General features: G+C 39.7%; 1 protein-coding gene across 2 annotated transcripts in view; it reads right to left on the reverse strand.

Annotated features, from left to right (window-relative positions):
* myo1ha (myosin IHa) overlaps positions 1-24,313 on the reverse strand; it is a 35,333-nt gene that overhangs the window by 5,858 nt on the left and 5,162 nt on the right. For both annotated transcript variants that reach the window (XM_047381787.1, XM_047381786.1), the window contains 25 exons: positions 12,503-12,637; positions 12,301-12,416; positions 7,019-7,217; positions 6,835-6,915; positions 6,420-6,599; positions 6,229-6,327; positions 6,041-6,154; positions 5,885-5,956; positions 5,674-5,793; positions 4,360-4,427; positions 4,118-4,223; positions 3,947-4,027; positions 3,442-3,533; positions 3,206-3,300; positions 3,045-3,091; positions 2,785-2,865; positions 1,818-1,923; positions 1,622-1,739; positions 1,415-1,528; positions 1,251-1,327; positions 1,106-1,174; positions 650-734; positions 402-564; positions 247-330; positions 74-167 (listed from right to left, as the gene is read on the reverse strand). In XM_047381787.1, coding sequence (XP_047237743.1) covers positions 74-167; positions 247-330; positions 402-564; positions 650-734; positions 1,106-1,174; positions 1,251-1,327; positions 1,415-1,528; positions 1,622-1,739; positions 1,818-1,923; positions 2,785-2,865; positions 3,045-3,091; positions 3,206-3,300; positions 3,442-3,533; positions 3,947-4,027; positions 4,118-4,223; positions 4,360-4,427; positions 5,674-5,793; positions 5,885-5,956; positions 6,041-6,154; positions 6,229-6,327; positions 6,420-6,599; positions 6,835-6,915; positions 7,019-7,217; positions 12,301-12,416; positions 12,503-12,625 — 2,584 coding nt within the window. In that variant the 5' untranslated portion in view covers positions 12,626-12,637. The remainder of the gene's footprint in view (positions 1-73; positions 168-246; positions 331-401; positions 565-649; positions 735-1,105; positions 1,175-1,250; positions 1,328-1,414; positions 1,529-1,621; positions 1,740-1,817; positions 1,924-2,784; positions 2,866-3,044; positions 3,092-3,205; positions 3,301-3,441; positions 3,534-3,946; positions 4,028-4,117; positions 4,224-4,359; positions 4,428-5,673; positions 5,794-5,884; positions 5,957-6,040; positions 6,155-6,228; positions 6,328-6,419; positions 6,600-6,834; positions 6,916-7,018; positions 7,218-12,300; positions 12,417-12,502; positions 12,638-24,313) is intronic.

Below are 24,313 nucleotides of genomic sequence, written 5' to 3' on the forward strand. Positions count from 1 at the left end.
TGGAGAAAATAGAGAATGTAAATATGACTGCTGATAAACTGAAATGTGTGGAGTTGCTTTATTTTAGACTAACTGATTCTTGTGTCCAAGAAAGGTTGAGGGATGCTCTGCGGATAATTTTCCTTTTTGTCTTTGAAGATAGAGCTGGTGACAACTTTCATTTGAAGCTGAAATGTGAAAAAATTAACTATTAAAACAGAACTACAACATTTTTCAGTCTTACATGATGTGATTGGTGTTTCTTACTTGCGCCTTTCTCTGTGGTGGGATTCCTCGCACATACCTCCGCACCATCAGACGATAGTGAAGCTTACGTAGTATCTCTGATGCCTATAATGAAACAATAAAAGTATTCAAAATTTGACATTCCATCAGGCTGAGTTGATATTACAGTGAACTACCTCAGTGACCACAGATGGGGGTATTAGCCAGGTAGTCTTATCCAAAACAGTCTTTGGCAAATTTTTTTTCAGTCTGTTCAAGTAGCTTTGTCTCACAAAGGCCAGGTACTCTGAGTTATCTGTGCTTTTTGCTTCCCCTCTGTTCATGTAGGCTTTTATGAACCTGAAACAGGAGAACAAAATACAATTCATATGAAATGATGCAATAAGATTTAGAATCAGGGGGTAACTTTAATCTTCTTGCTTACTTCTTGATTACTTTTACGGCCCATGCTCTTTTCTCTTTTTCCTTCCTAGCCTGTGCTCCTCTCCAGCACGTCTCAATCTTTGTTGCTGAGGACGTGAAGATAAAATAAAATTTGTGTGCACTTGTTTTATTGTATAAAATAAGAATGTGTTTTTTTATCAGCATTTTGACGCCACTGCTTGGCTTCTAGGACACAGAGGACATGCAATAAACATCTGTACTTTGTGCAAGATCCCATGAGCTAGGCAAAAACGTGACGGGGAGAATGTTTTGAAGATGCACAGGATTAAATCATAAGGTCTTCCTTAAAATAATATGTTTTGGAGATATAAAAGGCATTAAGGTATAAAAACTGTTTTCCATTCCAAAATAGGGTGGTAGTATCATGGTTTGGGTTGGTTGTCTTCAGTTTACAAAAATTTAAGCATCACTCAACGCTGTGTGTTCTAGTATTTACCAGCCTCCTTCTGTTTCCTGAACTCTCCCTTGACTTTGTATCCTTTATACTTGGCTTGAAGTTTGGTTGCTGCATATTTAAAGCATAAAAACCATAAGTCTTAAACAGTTATATTGAACGCTTTTAAGATTTGGTTTAAACTCACCCAAGTCATGTTTGCATTTCTCATAAGCATCCTCTGTGGCATAAAGCGTCCTGGGATGACGGATGAATATTTTGGTTCTATAAAAATCCCATCAAGGATGGTTATTTTTGCTGAAACTGGCTTTTTGGGTATATTCTCCCAGCTGAATTAGAACGTTTCCTCACCTTCCCATTTTGTACTCGTCAGGCAGGTAGCCCAGATGTTGAGCCAAGAGTTCAACTCCGTCAGCAGGCACTCCTCTCCAATGAGGCCAGGTGGCTGGGCACAGGGGTTTATATCTGTGACATGAGCCAGATTGACCCACACAGGAAAAGCTTTTATAAGTGAAAGTCAAGCACAAATGCATGGAGAAAGACATGGTTTCTCAGTACCTCTTTAAGAAGTCTTCATATCGTCGACGGTAAGCAAAACCGGCTCTTCTGACTCTGAGATGCTCCATTAGGCCCAGGTACTTCACCTGGTGTCTGATCAACGCTTCATCGAACTGTCCTGTGATTGTATGACAGAGATGCTAACATGTCTATGTTGTTTGCATTAAAATTCTCCGCCTTTTCGGAGCTGACGAACCTGGCTGCTTGGACTCATTAGACTTCAGACAGCGTATGTACCAGGCCTCTTTAGCCATGAGCATCTCTGTGAGTTTCTGCAGGCTGTTCTTAAACTGGGTCACTACCTAGAGACACACCCAAAGGGTCATAATAAACCAGCAGCTCATTTGGCAGATACAGTAAATATGAGTTAAAATGTTCAGATCAGATGATAGCCGGTAAAACTCTTAAAAAAATATTTTGCAGTACCAGTCAGACATTTAAAAATGAGTTTATGTATGAACGTATATTCTGCATTTTGCTACCTCACCATGCTCGTCTGTTAGTAAGGTTTCTTTAGGTATGAAAGTCTTGACTTCTTCAAAAATACCCTTTTGTGATTGTGGTAAAACAGTTCCTTCTTTGTCCAGTTTGACTATAAAGCCTTTGTACACAAGTGTATATTTCAGTTGTGCATGAAGGTCCAGATTGTTGAGCAAGACCACTCTCGTACCATATTGGCGGTAAACTGACTTTTGTTCCAGTATCTTCCTATTTCCTTTCATCGGATAGTGATAGTTTGGGTCAGATAGTTCAAACTTGGAAATTATCAGCTGGTCCAACACGACAATGATCCCATACACACTTCAAAACAAGTTTTGGACAGTTTACATTAGGTTTAATGGCCTCCTAAAAGAGCTCAATCTTACTAAAAATATTTGAAGTGGCATTAAAATGGCTCCATGCCAGGAAACGAGCTATTTGAAAAGACAAACTGCACAATTTCTGATAGGAACAGTGGCCAAATACCCAAATCTTGTCTTTAAAATTCAAAGATGTTTGTTGCATCATCACTGTAATCTGGAAAAGGACCATTCAACTGATAAAAGCCCCAAATTAATGACATTCATGCTGATGATGTTTCTGTGTAAACGTCTGACCGGAATTAAACTTTATTTGCACTGTTTTATTGTTTTTGATGAGAATCAAAACACATGAGAACTTACTGTTTCTGGTCTTCTCTTGTTTGCTCTATCCACAGCGGAGAAGCACTCGCGGACAATGGCATTTTTTGACTGACACACCAGCTATAAATATAAGTCATAATGCACATTAATGCATACATTCACATCATAATAAGTTGTCAAATAAATGATCATTTACCATCCATTCTTATCTTGTTTAATTTACTGCAGTCCTGCAAAGACATTCCGTTTGATTACATATCTGTGCCTTATTAATTATAGTTGCAAAAATCCAGACTTACATCTTTTATGTTCCTGTATAACAGGTCGTTATTTTTGTCAAGAAAACCTAAAAATGTAAAAAAACAAAACCAAAATTCCAAGTCACAGAACTGCCACGATAAAACTGCAATGGTCCAGATCTTAAGGTTAAAAAGGCATTAGGATTGTGGTTTTATTTTACCCACAACGCAGTAGGTGACCTCCCCGGTGTAGTGCAACAGTCGAAAATCTCCTCTCTCCAGTGTCTTCCGTGTCATGTTGTCAGCCAGTCTGTGTCTGCAGTCAAGGAGGTGCAAACGTGAGTGTTGAATTCTAATTATTTGTCATTATGAAGCCACAATACACTCCGGTGACCAGAACCCTGAGGAATAGATTGAGAGGGAACGCTGTTCGATAATAATGCAGACTTTAACTCACGTTACAAAGTGTGGGTGATTTCCCATCTTTTTCTCTAATCTCTCCAGAAAGGTGAGATCTGTGGCATCTCCTGGCCTGAGACACTCTTCATCCTGCAGTATCATCAGGTGTGTTAAACATCAGTTATCCAACCATATTCAGTAAGTTAGAATATTACTGATAAGTTCATTTATTTCAGTAACTCAATTCACCAAACAAAACACAGTAAATACATGAATTACAAACAGACTGATGTTTTCAAGCCTTTATTTTTGTAATTCATGATTATTTTACATTAACAGCTAATGAAAACAACATTTCAGATTTGAATATAACATCAGACCAATAAAAAAACATTTTAATACAGAAATGTGGACTCAATGAAAAGTATGTTAAATACCTGCTTAAAGGTTATTCTCAAAAGGTACCTTTAATCTGACAAATGAGCCTCTTTGGAGGGCATATTTTAAGTTATTGAATATGACTGAATTTATGTAAAACGAGTACATGGCCCGTGATTACACACCAGTATTGATATGATTCCTCCATGTTTCTCCTCAACCAGGTCACAGATGATCTTATTGTTGAAGAACTGAACTGGCTCCCACTATGAAAAGAAAATACTCAGATTAAAGCTAATTAATGTTGATCATCATTCATTTTCCTTTTAAGTTTTTCAAGTTTTGATCAGTCTTACCTCAATTCCCTCTGCTTCATATTCTTCCTGCTCAGCTTTGAGTGTCAGCTGGATAAAAAGCTGCTGCAGCTTCTCATTGCAGTAGTTTATACAGAACTGTTCAAAACTAATGAAAAACAGGGCAAATATTGTTTTTTTTGTGCAAGATTTGGGTATGTTTGTAACATCTGTTTTTATTTTCTAGCTACAACAGTCAATAATATTTATCAGAGTATTTAATAATAATCCAGAACACAGCTAACCTGTTGACGTAGAACACCTCAAATCCATATATGTCCAAAAGCCCAATAACAGTCTTTCGTGAGGAGTCCTAGCAGAAAATATTACTATAAAATACATCCCTTGACCATTAGTGAAAGTGCATGATGCAAGGTTTTTTGTATTGTTTACAAACAAAAGAGTGGTGTGCATAGTTACAGAGTTAACCTCAGTATAAATCCAGCTGTTCTGTAAAGGCCTCAGAGATGTTTTAGAGAATGTTAGGGAACAAAAAGCATCATGAAGACCAAGATACACTGCAGACAAGTCAGTATTAGGGTTGTAGAAAAGGTTAAAGCAGAGGAAGTTTATATAACAATTTCCCAAGATTTCAACTTCTCACAGAGTTCAATCCATCACCTGAAAACAAAAAGATAACAGCAGAACAACAAACCTGACCACGCTGTCCACCTTAACTAAAAGGCCAGGCAAGGAGAACATTCATCAGAGAGCAGCCAAGAGGCCCATGGTAACTCTGGAGGAGCTGCAGAGATCTATGGAGCAGGTGCCAGAATCTGACAACATCACCACTATTGACTGTGCAGTCCACAAATCTGGCCTTCAAGGAGGAGTTTAGAAGAGAAAACCATTGAAAGTCCCATTTGTAGTTTTGGTGCAATGAAGTTGGAGACACAGCTAACATGTGGAAGAAGATGCTTTGGTCAGAACCTTTTGACCCAAAGAGAAACATGGCAGTGGCAGCCTTTCCCTCAGCAGGGACAAGAAACCTGGTCAGACATGATGGGAAGATGAATGAAGCTAAATACAGACCAATCCTAGGAGAAAACCTGTTAGACCTTGCAAAAGACTTGAGACTGAGGTGAGGTTTGACTTCAGCAGGACAGCAATCCTGAACATAGAGCCAGAACGGTGATGCAGTGGTTTAGATCAAAGCACTTCCATGGAATAAAACCCAGTCAAAGCAACCTGACCTAAATCCAATTAAGAATTTGGGGCAAGACCTGAAACCTGATGTTCATAGATGGTCTCCATCCAGTGTGACTGAGCTTGAGCTATTTAGCAGAAGACTGGGCAAAGCTGGTAGAAACAGCTCCCAAAAGTATTGCAGATGTGTCTGCTGTAAAAGGCAGCGCTACAAAGATTTTTAAAATGTTTGTAAAGACCTGTATCCTTCTACTTCTCAAGTACAAACTACTTTGTGTTGGTCTATCACATAAAATTACAGAGAAATATATTGAAGTTTGTTGTTGTAAAAGGAAAAAAGTGCAAGGTTTGTAAATAATTTTAGGCGCAGGAAATGCCACTGGTATGTTAGGTTTTGGCATACAATTCCTCACCTTGTTTTCCATGGACTCATTAATCCTGTTGACCAACCAGGTAAAAGTCTGTCCATAGATGGCTTTGGCCAGGGCGTCTCTGACATAGATGGCATGGTCAATTGTGAATGGGCTGAGGACCTGGTAAAGAAAAAAAAGATCCCTGCTGCATTTTGGAGAAACACAATTTTAGCATTCAATTGCGGTAAAAGAGGCTCTGTCGTCTGTGAACCTGTTCTGTTTTGGTTTCAATCTTCCGGAATGTAAGTCCCTCCTTAAGGTTGTTGGCATCCACCCCCAGAAGCTGTAAAGAAAACTGGAGTGAGTCATCAAATGTATTTCTGAGCCTGCTCTGGATGTCAGGGTTACGAATGTTTCCTTTCCTTACATCTGAAACCCAGTTTAGCTCTGTGTTGTTCTTCAGAAGGGCGTGGCCTTTACTGTCCGCATCAAAGTGAACATTTCCCAAATGGAGAACACTTGCAACAACCCTAAACAGATGCTGTACAGAGACACTCAAGTCTTTTACCAACATGTCCTTTTAAATGCTGGTATCTACAAAACCATTCAACTTACATTAGTGTTATTTTCATCAAATTCAATGACTTGCAGGGCATTTTTGACAGATTTCCAGTCATTTTTGTCATTAATAGATGACACAATGGCACATTCCCCCTGTTAGAAACAAGAAGCATGAGACAAACTGTAGGCTGGTAGAACGTTCTTAGTAGTCATTATTAAGAATATCCTTATGAAGTCGTATAAACCTGTGTTAGGTAGTAGTAATGCTGGACGTCTCTCTCAAGGCCCAGCTGCTTCAGTAGGTCGTCTGATCCTCCCTCCACCAGCTGGTAGAAGACGTGGAAGTTCCTCTCCCCGTGATTCTGGTGCACAACCCTCGACTTCTCCAGCAGGTAGTTTAGGATGTGGCCTCCAACAGCATCCCCCTTCAGACATCAGGATTTATTTCCCATTTTTCTAACGTGACATGCAATGTTGAGTTTGTTATGTGATTTGTAATGTGCTGTTGTAAGGCAAAAATGAAAACTGTGATAACCAGTCAAACTTACTGTAAGTTTGAGTAAAAATTCAGTGCACCCTTAGAAAATACATTTTTTATGCATTTGTTTTCTTTGTTTCTTTTTTCCTGATCATTTTTTTCTAAGGAGCATTTGTCCTTACCTGGCGGTCAAACTGAATATCCATGTACTTCCCAAACCGACTTGAGTTGTCATTTTTCAGAGTTTTTGCATTCCCAAAAGCCTGTAGTAAAAACAAAGCTCTTTCATTCATAATATTTGCAGTAATCACCTCTAAGTTTATTTGTTTATCAATGTTCTGGTAAAATCAGAAGCAGCTATTGAACCTCTAAGACAGGGTTGGACATGAGCATCTTGTCTCTGACGGTGTTCATTAAAGTGGTGCTCGGACAGCTGACAGCGTAATACTGCTGGATCTTCTTGGAGGCCTCGGTTTTTCCTGCTCCGCTCTCACCAGAGATGAGGATGAAGTGATTGTTAAACTCTGTCAGCATGGTGTGGTAGGCATTATCTGCCAAGGCGTAGCTGAAAGGATAGATAACAATCATTATACCTCAATGGTCCAGTTAGGAGAAAAATACGTATGCCTTTAGACCCGAGTGCTACTCGAACATGGTGGATCATTACCTACTCGTATCAAGAAATGATCAGTCTGTTGGGAATAAAGGGTCAGAGGCAGCAGCTACACTTACATAAAGAGTTCCTCAAGACTCTATCCACATAAAGACAGTAACAAGGTCAGCATTCTATCACCTAAAGAACATCTCCAGGATTAAAGGACTAATGTCTCAGCAGGACCTTGGAAAACTAATTCATGCATTCATCTTTAGTAGAATTGATTACTGCAACGGTGTCTTCACAGGTCTGCCTAAAAAGTCGATCAGACAGCTGCAGTTGATCCAGAACGCTGCTGCCCACGTCCTCACTAGAACTAAGAAAGTGGAGCACATCACACTGGCTCCCTGTTGCTCATAGAAAAGACTTTAAAATACTTCTGTCAGTCTATAAATCACTGAATGGCTTAGCACCAAAATACATTACAGACTTGTTGTCAGTGTATCAACCACCAAGACCTATCAGGTCTTCTGGCTCAAATCTACTCTGCATACCCAGAACCAGAACCAAACATGGAGAAGCAGCTTTTAGTTCTTATGCTCCACTAATCTGGAATAAACTCCCAGAAAAATGTAAAACCCTAAATTGTTTTAAATCAAGATCCAAAACTTATTTGTTTAGAGTAGCCTTTGACTGTGCCATCTTAACATTATTAGTTAAGTTTTCAGTCCAACTTTCATTTTATCATTTTATCATTAATTTTTAAATTGTTTATCCATTTTATTATAATCTTGTCATTTTAATTATTAATTTGTATTTTCTTGAATTGTTTGTGTTCGTTAATTATTTATTTACCTTTATGCCACTGGGATGTACTTTCCTATTATGTCTCTTTCTTTTTTTTTTTCATGTACAGCATGAATTGTCTTGCTACTGAAATGTGCTTTATAAATAAACTTGCCTTGCCTTGCCTTGCCTTGCATTGCCTTGCCTTGCCTTGCCTTGCCCCCCTCCTGATCTCTATATATAGGGGTTGGACAATGAAACTGAAACACCTGGTTTTAGACCACAATAATTTATTAGTATGGTGTAGGGCCTCCTTTTGCGGTCAATACAGCGTCAGTTCGTCTTGGGAATGACATATACAAGTCCTGCACAGTGGTCAGAGGGATTTTAAGCCATTCTTCTTGCAGGATAGTGGCCAGGTCATTACGTTATACTGGTGGAGGAAAACGTTTCCTGACTCGCTCCTCCAAAACACCCCAAAGTGGCTCAATAATATTTAGATCTGGTGACTGTGCAGGCCATGGGAGATGTTCAACTTCACTTTCATGTTCATCAAACCAATCTTTCACCAGTCTTGCCGTGTGTATTGGTGCATTGTCATCCTGATACACGGCACCGCCTTTAGGATACAATGTACAATGTTTGAACCATTGGATGCACATGGTCCTCAAGAATGGTTCGGTAGTCCTTGGCAGTGACGCGCCCATCTAGAACAGGTATTGGGCCAAGGGAATGCCATGATATGACAGCCTAAACCATCACTGATCCACCCCCATGATTCACTCTGGGCATGCAACAGTCTGGGTGGTACGCTTCTTTGGGGCTTCTCCACACCGTAACTCTCCCGGATGTGGGAAAACAGTAAAGGTGGACTCATCAGAGAACAATACATGTTTCACATTGTCCACAGCCCAAGATTTGCGCTCCTTGCACCATTGAAACCGACGTTTGGCATTGGCATGAGTGACCAAAGGTTTGGCTATAGCAGCCCGGCCGTGTATATTGACCCTGTGGAGCTCCCGACGGACAGTTCTGGTGGAAACAGGAGAGTTGAGGTGCAGATTTAATTCTGCCGTGATTTGGGCAGCCGTGGTTTTATGTTTTTTGGATACAATCCGGGTTAGCACCCGAACATCCCTTTCAGACAGCTTCCTCTTGCGTCCACAGTTAATCCTGTTGGATGTGGTTCGTCCTTCTTGGTGGTTTGCTGACATTACACTGGATACCGTGGCCCTTGATACATCACAAAGACTTGCTGTCTTGGTCACAGATGTGCCAGCAAGACGTGCACCAACAATTTGTCCTCTTTTGAACTCTGGTATGTCACCCATAATGTTGTGTGCATTTCAATATTTTGAGCAAAACTGTGCTCTTACCCTGCTAATTGAACCTTCACACTCTGCTCTTACTGGAGCAATGTGCAATCAATGAAGACTGGCTACCAGGCTGGTCCAATTTAGCCATGAAACCTCCCACACTAAAATGACAGGTGTCTCAGTTTCATTGTCCAACCCCTGTATGTGTTGCCTTTACTAAACACAAGATTTCTTCTCTTTTCAAGGCAGATTATATAAAAATCAATCTGCCCTAAAAAATAGGATCCAAAGAATCTTTGCAGCCATTTTTGAATGACTTAGATGACACTAAAGCATGGTTGAAGTTAAACTCGCACATCTTTCATGAAAAAACTAAATGTGATAAGGATTACTTCCTTTGAGTTTATCACTGCCATATTTCCAGCTGAAACATTAAGCCATTTCCTTCCTATCCTATTGGCTTCCTGTTTGCTACAGGATAGATTTTAGGATTTTTAAGATTTTCTATAAAGCTTTTCCTTGTTTATTTAATGTCTTACACCACTGTATTCCATAAGGAGAGCTTAGGTCTATTAATCAGATACTACTGGATGCCTGTGAACCACACATAAAAACAGGGCTGAAAATAACACCTTTGCAGTGGCTGGGCCAATTCTGAGGAACATTTTACTGATGCAGGTAAAGACTGCTGGGACACTGGACTGGCTCCTGAAAACCCGTCTATTTAATTGGTTTTCATTTTAGTAGAGTTTGAGACTCGGATCTAACCTTGTTTTATTTATTCTCCCTGAACATGGACTTTTCAATTTAATCTAAGATTCTACCAGCATTTTCAGAATGTTTTCTTTTCTGTAATTTTCGATTTCTATCTTCTTGTTTTGTTGTTTTAGTGATATGTTTTCTTGGTATTAGACATTATTGTTTGTCTGGTGCACCACCAACAACCTCATTTTGAACACCTCCAAATTAAAGGAACTGATTATCGACTTTAGGAGGTGTAAACCGGACATTCAGCCCATCACCATAAATGGGGACAGGGTGCAGATGGTGCCAGACTTCAGGTTCCTGGGCACCTACATCAGTGAATACCTGACTGCAAACTCCACCACAATCCTGAAGAGAGCACAGCAGAGACTCTACTTTCTGAGGATTATCAGAAAAAAACAACCTGAGATGTGAGCTCTTGATGACCTTCCACCGCTGCTCGGTGGAGACAGTGTTGAGCCACGGCATTTCACTGTGGTTCCCCAGCTGCACTGCGGCAGAGAGGAAGCAGGTCCAGAGGGTCATAAACACTGCCCAGAGAGTGATTGGCTGCCCTCTTCCATCTCTGGAGGGGATCCGCCTCAGGAGAGCTTACGGCATAATCAGGGACCCCTAACACCCTAGTCACCACCTATTTGAACTCTTACCTTCAGTGAGGTGTTTCAGGGCAATAAAGACAAGAACAAACAGCTTTTACCCAAAAGCTGTTGTTGCTCTGAACGCCGCAAATTCATCCAAAACCTAACGATTGTCATTCTAATTTTCTTGGCAATATCAATACATAGAAGTGTAATTTTCTTGAACATCTTGTTTCTTTAGTATTTGCTTCTAACTATATGTGTATGTATATATGTTTTTGTATGTGTGCGCAATATACATACATACATACATACATTATATATATACATATATATATATATATATATAAAATTAATACACATATAGTATCCAGACCCCAAACCACAGGATTCTTTTACCATCAATCATCAATGGTTACGTTTACAGCCAGATGGCTTTTACGCTGCTGCACAAGGAAGCCAGCCAGCAGAATTAAAAAATTCAATTCAGTTTATTTATATAGCGCCAATTCACAACACACGTCATCTCAAGGCTCTTCACAACAGTCAGGTTCATACATTCCAATGAATCCTAACCATTGAACAGTGCAGTCAGATTCAGTTATTTATTCAAATTGGATAAAAAGTTTTTCTATCTAAGGAAACCCAGCAGATTGCATCCAGTCAGTGACTTGCAGCATTCCCTCCTCCTGGATGAGCATGTAGAGACAATGGACAGTCACTGGCGTTGACTTTGCAGCAATCCCTCATACTGAGCATGCATGTAGCGACAGTGGAGAGGAAAAACTCATTTTAACAGGAAGAAACCTCCAGCAGAACCAGGCTCAGTGTGAGCGGCCATCTGCCACGACCGACTGGGGTCTGGTCAAGCTTTACTTGACCAGACCTTTATTCAGTCAAGCAGCAGCCAATCGGCTAGACAACAGAATCAAACAATGATCTATTAATCACTGATCTGTTATCAGCACTTCATAAATCCTCAGGTGTTACAAATGTCCTCTATTAATGTAATGCCCAAAGTCAGAATTTCCAGTCCATAAACACACCAACCAACGACATCAGGTTTGATGCACTTTTCTGATTTTAACAAAAATTACATAAAAGTTAGGGATGAATACTTTAAAACATACATGCTAATTTTGTTATTCCTTCTTTTTCTGTTGAATTTCAAACTATCACCTTTGTCAATGAGCCTGGGGCAAATTTTTAGTTAAATTTAGTTAAATTTTCTTTAGGTTGCTTATCGTGTTTAGTTCTTTAGGTGAATAAAATCCTTCATGGTGAGAAATACCTGGTGGTTGCATCTCCAGCAACTTTGATATGTTTAAAATAGTCAGGTGGCCCAACAACACTTCCCCAGAGAATCTTCCAACAATGATACACCATTATTAAGCCTGTTATCTGCTCATACTATATACTTAATGTCTTGTATTTAGATGACATTGTATTTTAATAAAGTTGAAATTAAATAAATCAAGTTTTAATTTTGCTCTGAGCTAATATTCTGCTAGTTAAATTACAAGGCCACTGTTTCAAGGTGGAACATTATAAACCAGGTGCGCTGCTTTTGTTATTTTCTGAATGTTTGGATGTCCACTACATACTCACATGTGTGGTGGAAGCTCAAAAAAGTTGACCCCCATGTACACATCCATCTGTTTTTTACTGTAGATGTCCAGCTCCTTATATGGATTCACAGACACCAACAGCGTGCCAATGTAAGTCTAAGGAAATGATAGAGTAAAAATGACTAATGACTAATGAAAACACATAATTTAATTTGGATATAATTTTTTTTTCTCAGACTTACGTAAATAAGGTCCTTGGTGAAACGTTTCTTTAGGTTGCTGATAACTGCCACCTCTGTGGTTTCATCCAGAAGAACAAAGTCCTGGATTCCCACTCGGTCCCTGGCAGTCAAAGCGCCCTCCATGTCCAACCGACCCTGTGCAACAAGTATTAATCATAATGGAGCTCAATGCATTGCTAAAAGCACCTGGGATGGCATTTTTAAAATCCAGTATTATTGGGGGATTTTCTATTAATCCAGTGGAATTTGTTCTGTGCCTTACTATTACTGAATTTTCATTTTCTACTATTATAACTTTAATAAGCTAGTAATAATACTAGATTGTTTGATTGTGCAAATAATACCCAATAGAGCACAGTAAAAAACAATGCAACACTTATAAATAACACCTGTAACAACAGTGCATACAAAAAGTTTCAAGAAATCTGTTTTGACAACTGCATCTGGATGAATGTAAGTTTTAATAAACACCTCCATGGGGGGGGGCACAGCAAAAAAAGACAAGAAAAAGCTCAAACATTGTATTTGAGGGACCTATAGAAATAAAAGTCTTGAGGTCCTAAATGTCTCTAAAGCGAAGGCTTTAATTGAACATATGAACAAACACAAGATGCTACACAGTTCACAAGAACCTTGGCTAGCAGCCCTTTATTCACTTGAGCCGATGCTCCAAGTAAACACAATACAGGGTGCAAAATGGACTGGCAGAGCCTGAAACAGCAGTGCGTTTCAGAAGCATAGTGGGAAAAAATTCCACCAATCTGTTTAGCATTCACAGCACCAACACTTTGACCAAAGGTTTTCACAGCTTTTGTTGGTTTTGTATTTTTTTCACTCCTTCTTTGGAAGCAGAAATCCTTTGATTCTCAACTCTCTCTGTAAAAACATTTAAAAAAGATAATCCATTGGATCTAATTGACACAAAGCCCTCCTTCCCCCCTCCCTCGGGCCTCCGTCCTCCTCCTATGGCCCTCGTTTCTTCTGAGAACGGCCAAGGGGCTTTTTGTCCTGTAAATACCACGAAGGAGAGACAAAAAAGACGTATTTAAAATGCAGTCTACAATCCATTACACATATTCTCCCTGCGTATCCATTCAGTAATTATTCATTAGAAAACATTTAATGTCACAGTGAATTTCACACTAGGCAGTCGAAACACAATGGAGGAGATTTGGCCTATTTTGGGGTGAGGAGTTGTGGGGTGGGGGGGTTAGCTGTACAGAGGAAGGGTGAAGATGGAGGGGGGAGGAGGGGAGCATTATTTGTCTGATCTGAGAACCTCTGAAACGGGGCCGTCTTGAGACAACGAGACAGACTAAATAGTGGCGTAACGGTCCGTGCTCTGCTGCTTGCTGTGACACTCATTTAGGGTGCTCTAGTGTGCCCCGAGGGCAAACAATAGAGGTTTGTTCTTAGCAATCCTGTGCTGTAATTTGGACTCCGTTACTTTGCTCATATGGGGCCCCATGGACGGACAGAGGAGGCTAGTCAAATGAGGGTGTTTTTTTTTTTTTCCACCTGTCAGCACCGCACCCCCAATCCTCTCAACCCTTACTTGAACAATACCCCTCACCCTGTATCCCCCACCAATAACCCTGACACGACCCCCTTCCCACAGCACTCCCCTTCCTCTCACCCACTTTAAGCCTATGAGACAGGTGAACAATATCATTGAAGGAACCCTTTTTTGGACGTCAGAATCAATCTGCTGATATGATGGCAGTGGTGCTGCTGCAGGATATCTGTGACACCCCCTTCCTTCATGGGAACAAACATCTCTCAGAGAAGCAAAAGGGGACAATGTGCTGGGACAGCGTGACTTAGGGGTGCCATACAGTGTTACAAGCAATCACACGGGCAGATAAGCTTCTGTCAGGAGATGGGATTGATTAATTCAGAGGTGATAATAATGCTGATGTTTGTGATTTTCTAAGCAGATCTGGAGGTTTGCTGTTTCCATTCCGGAAATACTTTTTCAGAAAGCAGAAGTGCTGAACACTAACTGGGCGTTCTTAGTGCAGGAAGACAACTGAGCCTAATTCTAAGAGGAACCTGATAACGGAAGAAGTTTTCTTCATATTTACAACGTCATACACAGGTCCATCTCAATAGATAAAAAACAAAATTTAGAAAATTTACTTGTGAAATGGCTTAAACTTTATTTCAGCAATTCATTTAAAAATTTGAAACTTAAATATAGGTTTATCACACACAGAGGAATATATTTCATGCATTTGTTTCTTTTAATTGAGTTGAATATGGCCAACAGCTAATGAAAACCTAAACTTTAATTTCTCAGAGAATTTAATTTTTCCAACAGACCAATAAAATGCCTAGGATTGTGACGTTTAATCACCAACTGCAGGCAGAATAATCAGAAAAGTCTAATTTAATCAGATAACGTCCAAAATCATAAGCGGAGGACAACCAAACCGACTAAACAACACAGGTAACATAAGAGAGCCAGGCAGCACGTAAAACATAATAGGATCATAATATGAAAATACAGCAGAACTGAGCCAGGGGTGTTAGAAAACAATACGTTGAAATACTGGGACAATGAGGATCTGTAATTAATGAGATCTGTAATTAACAGCAGGGGCGGCAGCTGTGGCAGAATAGGCCAGGTTTTCAGAGAGAACAGCTGGACATAGCAAAATATACACCAAAGAGACAACAGTGAACAAGGAAACCATAGTAAAACAAAGCACAAAAAACAAGGAAAGTAGAACACATGGATAAAAATAAATGAACAGAATACAAAGTAATAAGTATACGTTTGAAAAAAATAACACTGAAAACTAAAGGGACCGACAAAACACAAAGTCTTAAGGATTGTGACAGGGAAAATTTATTTTTAACAAAGAAATGGTATGTTATGACCATGTTATAGCCATAATTATGAGGAGGACTGCTGACTTAACAGTTGTTCAGGAGAGAGTTACTGACGCTTTCAACAATTAGAGTAAGCCACCAGAGATCATTCCTACAGAACCTGGTTGTTCACAGAGTCCTGTATTCAAGCATATAAATGCAAAATTGAGGGGAAGAAAAACGTGCTGTAGAAACAAAGTGAACATGCAGCATGGAAACTGCAGCTTTTACAGCAGGGGTTTGCCAACTCTAGTGCCCAAGAACAACTGTCCTGCAACTTCTAGATGCATCCCTGTTCCACCACATCTGAATAGAATAAACGGCTCATTACTAGGCCTCAGAATTTGATATGCGACGAGGTAATTCAGCTAAATGTTGCAGCACAGGGGCTCTCAGGGACCTCAGTGGGAAACTCCTGCTCTAAATAACTGTGACGCAATCCCATTCAAGGGTTTAAAGGAGATTCACAAGGTGTGGACTGAGCGTGTAGCCACCATACAGTAGGACATGGGCTACAACCTACCTCTATTGAAAAAGAGCAACTTGGACAAGCTGTTACTGCAGAACTACAGGCCTTTCTCAAACCTCCCCTTCATCAGTAAGATTATTGAAAAAGCTGTGTTTCAACATTTAAACAACTTCCTAACAATGACCAACTGCTTCGATGTCTTCCAGTCAGGCTTCCCTGCTCACCACAGTACAGAGACTGCTCTTGTCAAGGTGTTCAATGACATCCGTATAAATGCAGACTGTAGAAGAACCACAGTGCTGGTATTATTGAACGTCAGTGCAGCATTCGACACTGTTGATCACTTCATTTTATTAGAGCGCCTGGAAAACTGGGTCCGCCTTTCTGGTACAGCACTCAACTGGTTTAAATCCTACTTGAAGGACAGGGACTTTTTTGTGTCGGTAGGTAACTTTACATCAGAGACCACAAAAATCACATGTGGCGTTCCCCGAGGGTCCATCTTAGGGCCCCTCCTATTCAATATCTACAAGATCCCCCTAACTCAGATTTTAATAAACAACAAAGTAAGTTATCATAACTATGCAGACGACACACAGCTATACGTTACGATGTCATCAGGTGACTATGAACCCATTCAAGCGCTGGGTAAATGCTTAGAAGAAATCAATGCTTGGATGGGCCTAAATTTTCTTCAGCTGAATAAAAACAAAACTGAAGTAATAGTCTTTGGACAAAAAGGAAGAGCGTTTAAACGTTAGCACAGAGGTTCAGTTAATACAGCTAGAAACCACCAGTCAGGTTCAAAACCTGGGTGCAGTGATGGACTCAGACCTGAACCTTCAGAGGCACATAAAGGTAGTAACTAGGTCGGCCTTCTATCACCTAAAGAACATCTCCAGGATTAAAGGACTAATGTCTCAGCAGGACCTTGAAAAACTAATTTACGCTGTTATGATTTGGGGTTGTTTGGTTTTTGGTTTTTTTCTTTATATGTTCTTCACAGCTCAAGTTTTGAATCATGCTTCTGTTTATTATTTTCCTGTTTATGTTTTTGTTTCATGTTTTTCTAGTTATAGTTCTATTAGTTTGTTTCCTTGGATTTGCGTTCTGTTCAAGCCATGTTTTGCTCCTGTCACGTTGTGTTCTTTGTTAATCAACTTTATTCGGTTCACCTGCACCTAGTTAATCTGTCTTTCACACTCCATTTATACACACCTGTTCTGTTTACACATCGCGGAAACATTTCTCATATCATGTCTTGTTCTCAAATCATGCTCTTGTCTTGCTTTGTGGTTCATGCCAAGCCTGTCCTGCCTGTCCGTTTATTGTTTTGTTCCTGCCTCTTCTGAGAGTGAGTTTTTGTTTTTTATTAAATCGTTTTTGCACCATCACGCTGCCTGCTCGTCTGCATTCTGGGGTCCTATATCTTACAAGCCTTAACACATGCGTTCATCTTTAGTAGAATTGATTACTGCAACAGCGTCTTGACAGGTCTGCCTAAAATGTCAATCAGACAGCTGCAGTTGATCCAGAACGCTGCTGCCCGCGTCCTCACTAGAACTAAGAAAGTGGAGCACATCACCCCGGTTCTAAAGTCACTACGCTGGCTTCCTGTAGCTCAGAGAAAATACTTTAAAATACTTCTGTTAGTCTATCTGAATAACTTAGCACCAAAATACATTACGGACTTGTTGTCAGTGTATCAACCACCCAGACCTCTCAGGTCTTCTGGCTCAAATCTACTCTGCATACCCAGAACCAGAACCAAACATGGAGAAGCAGCTTTTAGTTCTTATGTTCCACTAATCTGGAATAAACTCCCAGAAAACTGTAAATGCGCTGAAACCCTAAGTTGCTTTAAATCAAGATTAAAAACTTATTTGTTTAGAGTGGCATTTGAATGTGTTATCTAAACATTATTAGTTAAGTTTTCAGTCCAACTTTCCTTTCATTTCCATCCATCATTCTATTCTCTTTATTTTTTAATTACCTCTGTTGTTTGATTTTCTGTATCATTGTAATGTTTTTCCTTAGGTACAGCGCTTTGAGTGCCTTGTTGCTGAAAAGCACTATATAAATAAACTTGACTTGACTTGTTACATTGAGAGACTTCAGTGTTGTCTTGGTCCAAAGAGAAAAAGAAATGTACTGTTGCTCAGTGGTCCAAAATCCTCTGTCCAGATGATGCTTCCCTCTGCTGATTTCATTTTCCAGCATAACGTGGTTCCTGCTCAGACTGCCAAAATTACCAATACCTGGTTTATTTACCATTGTGTTACTGTGCTTGATTGACCTAAACCCCAGAGAGAATCTGTTCAGATTAAGTTTACTCAGTCAAAGTAATTCAGATTTTAAAATAGAGTTGATCCTGTCCAGTCCACATCCCTTAAAAATACTGAAACAACCTTTTAATTTAGCATAAACGGGAATCTTGAATCACATATAAATTTGATTTCCAGATGCAGTTAAAGGGCATATTTTCTAAGAGTGCTTACACTGAGCACCAGACATCCAGTAACTCACTCAATGTTGTATGGAAATGACAAGAAGCAATAGAAATCTTGTTGGGATGCAACTAATATACCTTTTTTTTTCATGTACTTGTGCCGCCCTAGACACCACCACGGCACACTGCATTGATGCAGTAACTCATGTAAATGGAGGCCCAACCAAGTATTGAGTGCAGATCCTGTATAGTACATGAACATTCCCTTCACCTGGCTGAAATGTCAGCATTAACACTTTATTTTCATTTGAGTAATGTAATCATGTGAATGTTCTGTTTTCATTAGCTGTAAGCCGTAATCATCAAAATGAGCAAAAACAAACACTTCACTCTGTGTGTATTGCATCTGTTTAAAGAAAAATAACTTTGCAATGATATTCACATTTATTGAGATACACTTGTATAGCTAAAACACATGCTGAACAGTTCAATTAAACAATACACCATCTAATATGACGCAGTGTGGAAAGTGAGATTGTGTAATGAATCCTCAAAGCCACTGTCAGATCAGGTGAATTGCCTCAGAGTAAGCAATTGCATTTTAATTAAGAGATGGTCCCTTGGTCTAGAGTGTCATTGTTGCCTGAGACAGAGTGACCTCATCTGTGGGAGAGGTGGACATAACCTTCACGCGAGAGAGGGAGAGAAGCAGTGCTTTATTAATTTATTCCTAGACAAGATAATTTATCCTCCTCTTACAATGGAAAAAATGTCAGCAGTTCACCTCAGTGTTAATAGGGCAGTATCTTGCAAAGCTATCTACTACTTTGATATTAGCAACTAAAAGTAAAATGCTGCATTGGCAGCTGTCTGATCAGTATCATAAATAGCATATTACTTCAAAACTTTACATTGATTGATCTTTTTTGACTAAAACTAAGTTAGAAATGAACACAATTTATAGCTCAGTATGATGTCCTAAAAGTTCTCTATAAAAATGTCTATAAAAACAGCATAAATCAAGTATAAGAAATTTTCAACCAACATTAATATTTTCCTACCCAAGAGATTTAACAAATGTGTTTTTAATTATATACTTACTAAATAAGTATAGAATTAATAATGAATACATTTAGTTTCTAATTTTAAAACACATTCAGTTGCAATTCCTTCATCTATTCTTGGATTTTACTTCCGATTTTTCGGCATCAATCTAGTTTTCTAATTTTCCTCAAGAAAATAATATTCCCAAGATATCGTCTCAACACCAAAGCAACATATGAACTAAGAAAAATTCATACTTCTGGTGACATGTCTCAATACCTTTTCTCAGTAAACTTGATTTCATGTCACCTACCATGTTTTCTTTCTTTCTTTAACCACACAAATTAAATTCAAACCTGCATTTCAGAAGCTTGGTTAGTCTGCTATCCGGATGCAGAGTCTTAGTTTAGCTCCAAAGCCAAAGGCTTTCCTTCTTTCTGGAGAAGTTAGACAAAAATAGGGAGTCCACCTGTGTCTGCTTGGATGGAGGCCATTAGTGAACCGCTGGACTAACACTGAACTGTTTTTTACACAACAGCATATTTATTGTCTTCTTCTCATGTCCTCGTTCATGTTGTGTGTGGTGTCAGTACAATGTGGGTGAAGTTACGTGGAGACCAGTGAACACAAATACTGATGTCCTGAAGCTCAGAGCTGCTTAATCATTCATGTCTCAGAAGGTGGAGGGACGTAGAGATCTTATTCAGTGCTTACTTGGCTATGTGCTGCTCTGCTGAGTGTAACGTAACAAGACAGAAACAAGATCCAAACCACACCAACATATCACCCTTTACCTCTCTCTTTATTTCTCCAATCTCCATTACATCACAACCAAAACAAGAAGCTCCCAAATATATTATTCCTGCTGTCACACATCTGGCCTGGTTTCTGGTCCACAAGTTTTTACAGACTAATCATCAGCCGCTTCCATGAGTTTCAACCAGTCTCATGGTTCAGCTGGCTCTCTTGATTAAATGCAGCCCCCCATTTTGTTTTTTTTTTTGCCAGAGTAAAAGCAAAAATTGATAAAAACAATGGAAGGTTTTTACCAGAGCCCTTTGTGAAAGCTGTTTGACATTTACTGGGCATTTAGTTCTTGTTTAAGTAAATTAAAAAAGACTAAAAAACAGAATGCATGTAAAAGAACAATAACCATGTCAGAAATTAGCAAACATTGGCTTGTTTCAGTTTGTTGTTATTTATGTAGATCCATATGCCACCATTTCATTACACTGAAGTGCTATATCTAAGATAAATAATTGTTCAAAAAATGTAAAGAAGCAACCATCATATTGAGTCAAAGTCTTTATAGTTAAGCCTAAAACATATGCATAAGGCTGACAGATTTAGATTAAAAGTAATCTTTTAACTTTACTGACATTTTTCTTTTGACTGTAAGTAATATTAGGGTTTTGGAGTCCTGACTTGAATCTGACAGATAATCAGTGAAGGGAGTTAAAGATTAGGGTGATGGCAAGGAGGCCTTTCAACTTCAAAGACTTGAAGATCATCCCCAAAGATAAAGTGAGTGGAAACATGCAAAAAGCAGGTCAGCATTTATAAAAAGGGTTTGATTGCTGTGACGCCATGTATAAGAGTTCTCAATTATAAATTTGTTCAACAAAACTAAGGTTTAAAATCAAAGGTTTCTAAGATGAAGGGTGACAGTCAGTTTAACCAGTGCTGTATGGTGTGCATGAGTGGGGGATGTATGTGAAAGTGTTTTAATGTGCAATGAAAATAATATAGAAAGCAAAATGTAGCAGCATACATTTGGAGGAGAACTGACACAGGTTAATTAAAGAAACAGAGCCTTACCAGGTCCTAAGTTGTCCCACATCAACAATCAGTGGTGCACATGAAAGTCAAATGCCCAACCACAAGAGGTCGTAACACCCCCCCCTCCATCAAGACGCCCCCCGTAAGACAAAAACATGTGTGCAACTTAAATGCAGCAACAACTGACATTAACAAGTCAGCTATGCAAGTGGTTAACAAAATTAGAGACACCCACAAAATGATCACTATCAGGATGGTCCAATACCACAATGAAAGTCACTGCTGCTACACAGCCAACAATCCCAAAGGTGATCCAACCAAAAGTGGGCTGGCCTCTCCACAACACCAAAGGTCACATCATGGGCACAAGGCAAATGTTCTTTATGACTACCTTAAATACAGATGGTCCAAAACAGACAGTTATGCAAACAGGTGTATCATTAACAAGTCAAATGCTAGTTCATCTAATAATATACAAATTACCACAACTTTGAGGGATGGATTAAAAGTGTTTGCCCTTTCAAACTAAACCTTTAACCTTTTTCACTTGAATCATTCAAAACTTGAAACCACATCTCCATCCTTCCAATTTCCATTTCAGCCTGCTGAAGGGAATATTCATGTGCTCTCCGCCACAAAACATAAACAACAAAAAAGGTGTTTAATGTTACAAATACACAAAATCCAAGCAATGCAAAGAGAATTCCTGCTAACTGCCTCGCATGATCTTACTAAAGCTCAACCCCAGCCTTCAGAGGTCAGGGATGGTGGGTACTTACGCACTATATACCAGTAGTATGGTAAAGCGACCATCACTAGGGCAAAGGCTAACAGGGAATTCTCTGTATACCTGATGATTATCAGAACAAACACAAGTCTATTGCATAAAATCACAGTAAAATACACAGAATTTTGTCATTGGGCTTTAAAAGAAGGTGGATATGTCCAAAGAGAGTAAATAGTTTTTCAACCTACAGATTACCATTGTGTTTGATTGTGTAACTTGGTAACCACCAAGGTAGCACAAGTGTCCTTTTCCTTTGATCTGGTGACTCACAGTAGAGAAATAAAAGAAACGAAACTAAAGCTTCAGTCAGTTTATGACCTAATTAGTGTCTTGAAAGCATTGAGTCAATTGACTGTAATTGATAAGCATTGGAGTGTTCAGCATAATAAATTATTCAGTCTCCACTTGAGAAAAGTTGTCAAGGTTACTTCTTCTGTTGCCCCACCTCTCCTCCGGCCCAGCAATGCTTGTCCAATCTTAACAAGCTTTGTGCTACCCACTGGGCTGTGATTCAGCACGAGACCCGGCAAATCCAATTACACAGGAATCAGAGAGGTTGATTTTCCCATTATAGATTCCATGCTGAGAATGAGAGCTGATGATAACACTCACATCACTTCACTGCTGGCCCCTAACACTTTTCTGATTCTCATTTTCTGTCCATTTCATTGTTTCTCTCCTTTTATTTCTCTATATCTTCCTATCTAATTCCCTTTTCCCTAAATATTTTTTCCTGTCTTTTCTTAGGATGCACTGTGCTTTCATAGTGCATTATTCTAATATTTCAAGGCAGCGTAACAAAGCCTGGGCCCCATATCACTTCAGTCCCAAAGTAATGGGTCAGTCAGATTATTGCATAACTCACCATACAGAGCTTTTGTCTTTCTAGAAACGAATAAAAAAGAAAAAGAAAAAAAAGACATAAAATGAATTGGATCGCTAACATTTTGGTTAAATAAGCTCAGACATGTAAACCAACAAAAAACTGTGAAAATGCATCTTTTATCAAATGTGTTATCTCTGAAAAAATATCCTCCACGGCAATGGTGCCTCTCACCAGAGGCTTTGAAGTTAACACAAGCTCCCAAAGGTCAATACCACTGACCTCTGTAAAGATCCAATGAAGGATATTCTGTGATCCTCAAGGACAACAGGATTGAAAAGTGCGAGAGAGAGAGAGAGAGAGAGAGAGAGAGAGAGAGAGAGAGAGAGAGAGAGAGAGAGAGAGAGAGAGAGAGAGAGAGAGAGAGAGAGAGAGAGAGAGAGAGAGAGAGAGAGAGAGAGATAGATAAAGGTAGAATGACCAACCCATGTATAGAGGCTTCAGCCCTTAACGTTGCTGTCCCCTGGTTAAAGTACATGCCACAGCAACATATGCTGCATGTCTTCCCTCTCTCTTTGACCCTTTTCTTGTCTACCTACTTTCAAAAATGACAAAATAGAGGCCAGTAGTGCTGCAAAAACAAATCTTAAAAAGCAAAATGTTGTGGTTGCTGACACCTGATGGCGTGCAACAGCAACACCCACTTCGTACAGTACAGACCAGAAGTTTGGACATACTTTCTCACTCCGCACACTCTTGGCATTCTGTTGATGAGCTTCAAGAGGTAGTCACCTGAAATGGTTTTCCAACAGTCTTGAAGGAGTTCCCAGAGATGCTTAGCACTTGTTGGCCCTTTTGCCTTCACTCTGCGATCCAGCTCACCCCAAACCATCTCGATTGGGTTCAGGTCCGGTGACTGTGGAGGCCAGGTCATCTGGTGCAGCAACCCATCCCTCTCCTTCTTGGTCAAATTGCCCTTACACAGCCTGGAGGTGTGTTTGGGGTCATTGTCCTGTTGAAAAATAAATGATGGTCCAACTAAACGCAAACCAGATGGAATAGCATGCTGCTGTAAGATGCTGTGGTAGCCATGCTGGTTCAGTATGCCTTCAATTTTGAATAAATCCCCAACAGTGTCACCAGCAAAGCACCCCCACACCATCACACCCCCTCCTCCATGCTTCATGGTGGGAACCAGGCATGTAGAGTCCATCCGTTCACCTCTTCTGCGCCGCACAAAGACACGGTGGTTGGAACCAAAGATCTCAAACTTGGACTCATCAGACCAAAGCACAGATTTCCACTGGTCTAATGTCCATTCCTTGTGTTCTTTAGCCCAAACAAGTCTCTTCTGCGTGTTGCCTGTCCTCAGCAGTGGTTTCCTAGCAGCTATTTTACCATGAAGGCCTGATTCACACAGTCTCCTCTTAACAGTTGTTCTAGAGATGTGTCTGCTGCTAGAACTCTGTGTGGCATTGACCTGTTCTCTAATCTGAGCTGCTGTTAACCTGCGATTTCTGAGGCTGGTGACTTGGATGAACTTATCGTCCGCAGCAGAGGTGACTCTTGGTCTTCCTTTCCTGGGG

This window comes from Girardinichthys multiradiatus, chromosome 12 (genome assembly GCF_021462225.1).
Source record: "Girardinichthys multiradiatus isolate DD_20200921_A chromosome 12, DD_fGirMul_XY1, whole genome shotgun sequence".
NCBI lineage: Eukaryota > Metazoa > Chordata > Actinopteri > Cyprinodontiformes > Goodeidae > Girardinichthys > Girardinichthys multiradiatus.